This window comes from Protopterus annectens, chromosome 2.part2 (assembly GCF_019279795.1).
Source record: "Protopterus annectens isolate FY-2018-M chromosome 2.part2, PAN1.0, whole genome shotgun sequence".
NCBI classification, from domain to species: domain Eukaryota; kingdom Metazoa; phylum Chordata; order Ceratodontiformes; family Protopteridae; genus Protopterus; species Protopterus annectens.
Genome location: NC_056730.1, coordinates 11,336,444 through 11,346,066, shown reverse-complemented (window position 1 = coordinate 11,346,066; position 9,623 = coordinate 11,336,444). Strand labels below are relative to the sequence as shown.

Below are 9,623 nucleotides of genomic sequence, written 5' to 3'. Positions count from 1 at the left end.
CAACCAAGAAAAACTTATTTGGATTACAGTTAAATAACGCGTTTTTACGCAGCAAGACGCAGAAATGTTTCACGTTTAGTAAGAGATCAATAAGCCCCCTTATCATGAGCGATGTGCCCCTTGTTATACCGGTAACACGCATGAATGTCTTTTTACAAAGGTACCACAAGTGTGTGTGTGTGTGTGTGTGTGTGTGTGTGTGTGTGTGTGAGAGAGAGAGAGATAAATAAATGTTTTTCTAACAGCGCTTCCTTCCTTAAACACTAAAAGGCTAATATTCTTGCTCTGGGCCCTTGGCTGCTTCTTTTCTGAAAACTCAATCTCTCTATTTTATGAGAAATAAACTGTCTAAATAAATTGTATTAGGGTGACCCAATACAGTGCTTTGAGTCGTTTTGTTCGGCCTTCATCTGTGTGTAACAGTTTATGAAGTTCATTTACCCAGGGAGACGCTTTTTCTCAGACATACATAGAATCCTTTTACTTTCACATGATTGCTTGAGAAGCTTCTGGTCACCCTTAAAAGCCTACAGATGTTGTGGAAAGAGTTTAGTACATTACAGCCAAGACTACAGTAAAACATGTTTACTTACAAGGCCTAGGGTAATGGAAAGAAGGCAGGAGGGCTGTTCATAACATGTTTCTTAAATTAAGAAAGTGTACGCTAAGTGCAGATATTATTTATTTTCCTGGAATTCGCCATAAAGGATAAACGTCTGATTCCACGTACAAATCCAGGGCAGAGACAATAACATTGGAGTTTGCGAATGTTTAACAGAATAAATGCACTTTATAATTCACTTTACACAAGCCATGCCCGCTAGTAAATGAGACAAGAACTGTTGCAAAGCACATAAAAGTAACTAAATGTGCACTTCATTTTATTCTGAAAACACACTAGTAAATTAGTACAAATAAAGTATGGAATATTCCGTGTTCTACCAGAATGTGTAAGCCCTACACTTCTCTGCGTTCTAAAATGCTATTCTTCACCAGGATTTGTCATTCTCTTCTTCCTCTGGTAATGCTTCTTTGTAATATGATTTAGTTTGTTTATATAGCTATAAAAATCAGGAGCAATAGAAGAGTCATAAAACCAAGTGCGCTATCAATCATGGTGCGATATTGTTATTCAGGAATTACTAACAGAGATTGATAATCCTGTGATTTCTTTTTATTGCCAGTGTTCCGATGAATCTTTGTGTTACAGTGAACCTTCTTAACACCATTTAACAAACGAGTTACATTTAAGAGCTCGCTGAAGAAACGCATATATTACCTCAAAATGAAAAAGACATATATGATCTCAACACGGTGCATTCAGGTTTAATATAATCACGCACATCATAAGACTACGCTTATTTTCATTAAGCAGCACTATAGCGATATTCTCTCACTAGAATACCACCAGAATAACAAATTCCGAGAGTTCATCATATACTCATTACAAAAACTCATTGAATAACAACAACAACAAGAGCAGCAAAAATGCATAACGCCAAAAGACAGAAAGACCAGGGGTGAGAAAGTTAGAATCGTTCTTCTACGGAAAGCTCCCACGGCGGTCCATCTATTTTTTTCCTAAGATTCAGAGGCAGTGGAATGGCATATCTCTTGTCTCTTCGGCTACTTGCTCTAATTGACTTAATTTCTCAGGAATATCCTTGTCCCTAAGAGTCCGATAGTGAAGGGCTGGCTTGCGTTAGTTGACAGACGCTTGACGCTGTCCCTGGGTTTTGGTGCTGAATTTTGAGTCTCGATGAATAGAATGGCCGCAGCAGACATCCATTTCAGCCACTGACGTATCTGCCTTTGAATTGAATCAATGTAACCAAGGACCTGGAGAAAATGGAACAAAAAATGCACAATATCTCGCTCCGTCGCTTTCTTTGTCTAACTCTGAGCCATTACTCAGAAAGAAAAGTAGCTTAAAACACTCTTTTCCCTGGTTACATCTGCCCTAAACATTGTAAAAACTCACTTCATCACAATAGGGTAGGAATGGGGGGCTGCAGTCTGTAGATATCAATAAACATTTATGTTTTGTTTTAAGGACTGCAACAACACAGATTAAAGATCGATAGGAAGTTAAACATTATATATAGTTTCACTTATTTAGAATGCTTCCATGTCTACGATTTCCCAGTTTTAGGGGGAGAAGTTTTGCTGAGTGTTGAAAACCTGATGAGAATTTTGTGAAGGACTGTGCACTTAATTTCTTCAGATATCATTTACAATAGCAATTCCCAGGCTTGACAGCCAAGTCCAAACAGTTGTAAATTAGTACAAATTTATACTGATTTTGCTCTAATAATCGTAATAAAAGCTTATAGATTTGGCACTAATTACATAAATGCCTAATGATCTTGAAAATTGCTCTGGTTAGAAATATATTACTAATCTAAACTTTGTTGTTGGTTGCCACTGAAAAATAAGGGCATTAGAAATGGTTCACTTGACTTGCAAAACGCAGTTTAAAATTATTTCATGTAGTCTGATCAGTGCAAAGGAAACATGGCAGCCTGCTCAGATGTTAATGTTTAAGATAAATAATAAAAAAACATAATTTTGCTCTAGTACCAAGCTATATATATCAACGTTCGTTGTTTGTTTTCAAAAGCAGCGGTACTTTTGATGTATTCTTAATAATTTATGTAGCTGTAATATACAAATACAGGCAACATAAACAAAGAAAATAAATTAAGGTGCATGCGGAACTGCAATTCCTAAATGTAACAGATAATTCCCTCTTTGAGAGTTTATGTTATTTGTAAAGCAACATGCTTTATAAAGGAGAATATAACCCCCTTTTATAAAAAACAGAGGAAAATGCCCACCGTGCACCTACCTATGCACTCTTAGTAAACTAAAGTTCACAGTGGAACACATTCCGTTCCCAAGTAATAAATAATAAGTATTTTGACAATTTTGTCGTAATATTCAGTTTATTACCTTTGGTTTGTAGTCATTACTTAAATTAGATCAGATAATTTTAAAGGGTATAATAGGAGGCCACCGGCAATCAATCAAATTGTGAGATGAAAAGAAATAGAGGAATACAAGTGTATGGCGCTTAACGGGCTTGTGACTCTCTGTCTCTCTGTCTCTCTCTCTCTCTCTCTCTCTCTCACACACACACACACACACACACACACACACACACACACACGGGCGCTACTTGGCGTTGACATTTGCAGCCCGCTACTCCGATTGGTCCTCACTGGGAGCAGCTCATGGGTTCATTCAACTGTTAAGCACCTCCCCGTCTCTCTAAAGGACATTATAATGCAAGAGACCCCCTTTTTAACCACAAACCGCATTTTCTTTCATTTAGGTGATATATATATTTTTAAATAGTTTAAAGTCAGTCGGATTTTTGGGGGGAGGATCCCAGCTTTCACCCTGGAGCGCTGCGCAATGCTTTCTCATGCCGACCTCCTGGAAGCTCGGCTCGGTAAGTTCCTTTTCTTTTCTTCACCCCCAACTCAACTAACCTTATCATTCACTGGAGACGAGCGGCGAGGCAAAATAACCAAATGGGGAAACAAGAGGAAATTGATAGATTTGTTCCATGCTTTTCCTTAATTTATCTAAATGGGCTAATTTCTTAAGCGGTAATTATCTGTATTAAGTGATAATTTGATTTATTATTATCATTTTAGATTTCTATGAAAGATGTGGAAATAACCAACTGAAGGAAAACTTTTCTATTGTAGGCAAGGCGATTTTGGTGGTAATTACCTTAAACCAAACTATAAATAAGTTGACAGTGAACGTGCTGCATGTCAGACTGGTTAAAGGTGTAGCCTTCGTTTGTCAGGCTGGATGGCATCTATTAATCATTGAATCAATGCTTTTAAGTAGTAAGATTCTGTATGCTACTTTAAGCCTGTGTCTGACAGCTAAGGTTTTTGTACGCAATGCATAGGATTGAGAAGGTACCGTTATTTTCTAATAAAGTAGCTGTTATATTAAATTAACATAGTGAATATATATATATATATATATATATATATATATATATATATATATATATATATATAGTGAAGAATCTCAAGAATTACAGTCTTTGTAATGTGTGGACAGCTAGGCTGATAGTTGGAAACCTTGGGTGACTGGTCACTATATATAGTCTTAAGTTTGTCATTGTGCTTTAAAACGGATTGCTTCCTTTTGGAGAGAATTTTCTTTACCTAGTTATATTATCAATTTTTAGGCATGAAGGATGCAGCGGCCGAACTTCTAGGACATCGGGAGGCAGTAAAATGTCGACTGGGAGTTGGGGGTTCGGAACCCGGGCATCCGGGTGATATGGCTCCCAACTCCGATGGTGTGGAAGGATCCACTCTCCTTCCGGGGGACGACATGACGACGGTCAACTCTAACCCCTCTGGACAGGTTGTCACTAAAGACTCAGATAAACAGCAACAAAATCAGAACCAAACGGGACAACAGGGCCAGCAAAAACAGAAAAGGCATCGGACTCGCTTCACGCCCGCACAGCTGAATGAACTGGAGAGAAGTTTCGCCAAAACACATTATCCAGACATTTTCATGAGAGAAGAGCTGGCGTTACGAATTGGACTAACAGAGTCCAGAGTTCAGGTAAGAGCAATCACTAGCTGGCTTTGGGCAATTTCTTGTTTTGACATAGAGGTACTGTAAAGTCTAGTAAAAACCACCTATGCATGAAATAATAAGCATAATAAATGAAATAATAAGTATGTTTTCGTGTTGACCCACGCACAGGTTGAATAACATATTCACTAAACTTGTAACAGAATATTGAATGATGATATTAAACTACTTCAGTGATGACTGTGTTGCAACATCAATTGGTGTGACGAGTACCGATCCCTATTTCAAAGGTTATATGGTCCGTATTCTGTAGACATTCGTGTATCAAATGCATTGTATCCGCTTGTATTATGAGGCACAGGTACAAGAAACCCAGTGCTAGTATTTGTATCTTGTAGGGTTACCACCTGTCCCACTTTGCGAGGGACAGTCCCTCTTTGGGCAGTTGTGTCCTGCAAAAAAATTGAAAAAATGGCAAATGTCCTGAAATTTTAGGACAAAAAGATTTACTATATTTTCTTTAATACTTGCATTAAACAGTTATTTTGTATCTGAAACACCTAAATGTTATAAGGAACACAATAAGCAACTCTAATGCTACAAGAATAAGCTTTTATTTTGGCAAAAAATGAAGTTCTATCCTTTGCACTGGTCGTGGGTATGTTTTGCCCTGCAAAATCTGACGTTTCTACAAAAAATGTCTCACTTTGGGCATTTGAAAAGGTGGCAACCCTAGTATCTTGCAGTAAATAAGCGACGAATTCAACGTGAAAGATACGCCTATACAACACATTACCCTGCGTACTCTCTTAACAATACAAACAACAGTAGTTAGTTGCTAAGATTAAGTCGTTTCCTTTGTTAGTGGGGGGTTCTGAGTAGATATGTTAGGCGAAAGCCTATAATTCTAAAAGAAACAAAGATTGAATACAAGTTGAAGAGATATGAGGAAGGTGTAGGCAGACTCAAGGTAGGTAGGTGGACAGTCTCGAAAGTAACATCAGCTACTTCCTGGCAATTTCAATAATTAGTTTAAATGAATATTTATTACACAATTAAAGGAAATAAGATCACGGAATGTTCTTTTTGCAAGCACATAATGTAATTGATAATGTCCTGGAGTCTATGCTGGTGTGGCAAGGAACACGGTGGTATCACGAAGTCTCCGACCTCATTCGCTATCCCAGGTACTGAACTTTAGTTAACATTTTAACTATCTCTCTCTCTCCCTCTCTCTCTCTGTCTCTCTCTCTCTCTATCTGTCTATCTATCTAATCTACTCACACGCATAACACGGGGATGAGAAAAAGTGAAGAAGACCCGCAGATGACACTCGCTGCTTCTGTTGTTTTATTTACAGTAATGTGAAAATATCATTTCTGTTTATTTAAAACAAAATAGAAGCACTGCTATTTAAATTGTCCTGTTTGTGTATTCTCGGGAGTTTCCCTTATATGCCAGTCTGTTTAAGGTAATAGAAACACGGAGTCAGTGTTTATTAACAACACGGTGTCTACTTCTGTTTGTTATGACAGTTCGTTAAATTAACTCAGAAAATAGTTTGCAGTGCATTTAAATAGTCATTGAATGCAGAATATAGTTAATAAAAAGGGCCGAGTTTACTAGTAACTTGTCGCATGTTAAGACATCCATAGAGTTTCACTTATAATAATGTTTTTTAGTAGTGTAATATGTACAGAGCGTCCTTTTGTTTAGTTTTCTGTATTGAGTTCATTGACCACGTACTTTGAATTTGCAGCGGTTTTAATCAAATGATATGTTTACTGAGCTGGTAAAACACGTTTTTATAATAACATTAATAAATCGTTATTCAGTTTCTTTGCTTTGAAAGTAAGTATTAATGGAGACGATTAAAATAACAATGCAAACATGCACGTTTGTTTAGCAGACCCTACTCCATTAAGCATCTAACTAAATGCGTTGGCAATAATAATCCCGGACTACAGATGTATAAGCAATACACAGCTCTTGAAAATTGCCAGTAATATTTGTAATTTGCCAACCCATATATTATTAATATGCACATTAGAAATAGGGGTCGGGCGAATTGCTCCGCAGCTTAAATAAAAATAAATAAGTAAAAAATTGCACGGCAGAATAAAATGGGTACCATGTTGTGTTTTAGCATTATATAGCCACTTCTTATATCCTGCGACATTGGAGGCACCGAACAGAGGCAGTGGCAATGCAAAGAGAAATGGACCATCCATATGCTCCAAAACCAAATACCTGTTTATCCATCTGTTTTTTTTTTCTATGTGTGTGTGTGTATACACACACACACATACACACACACACACAGATATATATATATATATGTGTATATATATATATATATATATATATATATATATATATATATATATGTGTGTGTATATATATATATTTTGTGCACTTGGCCTTGTATTTCATTGAAATGTGCGGGATACAATGTATTACAGAAACCTAAGAAAAACATGCAAGAAAAAATATGAACGCTATATCGGTGTGTGGGCGTGTGCGCACAACATAGAATTTAAGTTGTTGCTGCCCAGTGCTTTATATAGATAGGCAGATGAATAGATAATTAATAAACAACAACTGAAATGCTACGATGTGCGCGCACACGGTTTGTTTTCAAGAGAGTTATCAAAGCTAGACCAAGATGCTATTACTACTCACCACACCAGCCGCACAGTGTTGTCCCTGGTGCTGTTTAATAGAGGCAGAATTTATAGCCTCCCCCCAGGTTTTTTAAACTTTCTTCGTCTTGAAGTCTAGAAAGTAATCAAATCAGTATAACTTTCTCAATTAAACATTTCAAAATGATTAACATTATTGGATTACATGCTGAATGTCTTTTGGAAACGTTTATTTACATTATTATTACCAATAAAAGTCGCTCCTTGACCAAATTTCGATTAAGTAATAATTTGTTTGCGCTTTTTTTTGGGGAACTTTCATACCTTCTTATCTATTATCATATTTTTCCAAAACTAAACACCAAGTGGGGCTCATTACCCTGATTAAGAAATTATACAGCAGTCAAGTTATAAATCGCTGAGACAAAAACTTGAGTTTTTTTAAAGATGTGCCAAGTGACTGTATCCAGAAAGCCAGGAGACTAGTAGCTCTTTTTAATCTGATTTATAACGCAGTCTTAAACAATATTACATTTTCCATTATGGTGAAATCTATAGCCCCATTCCGCACACTTTAGTGTTTTCAGACTGTTGTAATAAAGCAATTCCTTTGCAGCGGGCCATTATTAGAAAGCAATTTCGAAATTATTTATAACCCAGAATGGCTTATTAACCAGTGATGTGAAAATCATGCAAATGACGCGATCAAATGCAATGTAATAAGCATAATCATTAGTCTCTTGCACGGATTAATTAACTGCCAATATTTTATTTACATAAAAAACAAATCAACGAAATAACTGCCACAATGTCAGGCTTTCAATATAATATGTTATACCAACAACCCTAGAAAGGGACAACAGTAAATAAACTCTATAGTGAAAAACAACGTAGTAGAATAGAGCTACAGACTGGACTATGTCCACTGAAGTGGCCTTGTCACCTGCCACGTCTTAATAGGGGACATGCTGAGAGTAGGTTCTGTGTTTCTAATGGAATGAGAAATTGCATTTTCTTTCCCTCTCTGCGCTATTAAAGTGTAATGAATTTGGCTGAGAGTTCACGGTTGGCTGGTCTGAATGAACCTGAGGTCTGAGTTTTTAATACAGCTGCCCAGATTTCCTACCAAATCTTCACATTAATCATTCGGTCCCCTCTTCAATGAGATCTTCATAAGCCTCATAGGCTGTTGTAGAACTGAACACATTTACTGTATCTTAACAATTTACAACCCTGGAATTAAAACTGTCGTATCGTATGTACCGCAACTGAAAGCCAAGTCGATGCTCAATACTTTTTTTTTCACAAGAGCTGCACGCATATCGTGACTGTTAGATAAAGAAACTCTTGGCATAATAAAATTCGCTCTAAGAAGATCAAAAATCTACAAACACTGCAGATTATCAAAACTCGTTGTGGACAGCGCAGGTACAAAAAGCCCACGCGCGCGCTCCTACACGTGTGTGTGTGTGTGTGTGTGAGAGAGAGAGAGAGTAATAATCATACTCTGTAGTACTTGCATGGATATCAGGGTGATCAAACGAATTGGAATATGGGACAGAGGGCAAAAGAGGTGTAATGTAAAGGACGGTGTGCAAACGAGACGGACTGTGTAGGAAAAAAACATCTTCCCAATAATGGTGTACTGTGCGACAAGACTCTGCAGCGACTTCATTTAGCAGCTCAGTCTATCAGGGTATGGTTTAAACAGCAGATTATCGCAGTCGAGACGGGAATATTATGCAACCCTTACCTCTCAACTTTCAGATTTTCGCACAATGTTCAGATTTTTTTGTATCATATTTTTGGCCTGGTCCTCATAAATTTGTCTTTTTTTCTGGCAAATCACTGAGTAGTCATTAAATAATGGCACGCATTTGAGTTTCAGACTTTATAGCCTCAAAAATTGCTCGCGGACACTAACACTGTTATTCTAGCAACTTTCTTAGGTTTATAAAAGCAATATTTAAATTTTGTCCCTATTTTTGGGGTCTGTGTTCCTCCATTATTTAAGGCTTTGTCTGGATTTCTTGCAATAAGAGGTTGAGAGGTGTGGTGTGTCACCTAGGTTATCTATGCTATTTATTTTATTTCTTTAAATCTCTGTGTGATTCAAATAATTATTATTATTATTTCTGCGTGTGTGTATGTGTGCGCTACAAATATTTTTTCATCTTGATTTCATATCGTTATGCGTCAGCAAGAGCTTATAGTTTTCACTCTTAGGTAACTACTTAACTGTTAAAGCCGAACTGGATCAGGTGTTATTTTTTTACATTTGGATATGGCAACTGTGGCCATCATAGCTCTCAGCCTCACAACTACAGAGTCAGGGATAAAGCCTTTTTTTCTGAGACAAAGTACCCAAATCAGGGACACGTTTTAAATATTAGTACAAAACAG

At 37.0% G+C, this 9,623-nt stretch overlaps 1 protein-coding gene across 2 annotated transcripts in view; it reads left to right on the top strand.

Annotated features, from left to right (window-relative positions):
* The first annotated feature begins 3,288 nt into the window (after positions 1-3,288).
* LOC122795511 (orthopedia homeobox) overlaps positions 3,289-9,623 on the top strand; it is a 13,764-nt gene continuing 7,429 nt past the window's right edge. Inside the window, exons 1-2 of one of the 2 annotated variants that reach the window (XM_044063700.1) lie at positions 3,289-3,454; positions 4,217-4,605. In XM_044063700.1, the coding sequence (XP_043919635.1) occupies positions 3,418-3,454; positions 4,217-4,605 (426 nt within the window). In that variant the 5' untranslated portion in view covers positions 3,289-3,417. Of the gene's footprint in view, positions 3,455-3,856; positions 3,939-4,216; positions 4,606-9,623 lie in introns of those variants that run through there. The other variant, XM_044063701.1, reaches the window with a different exon arrangement.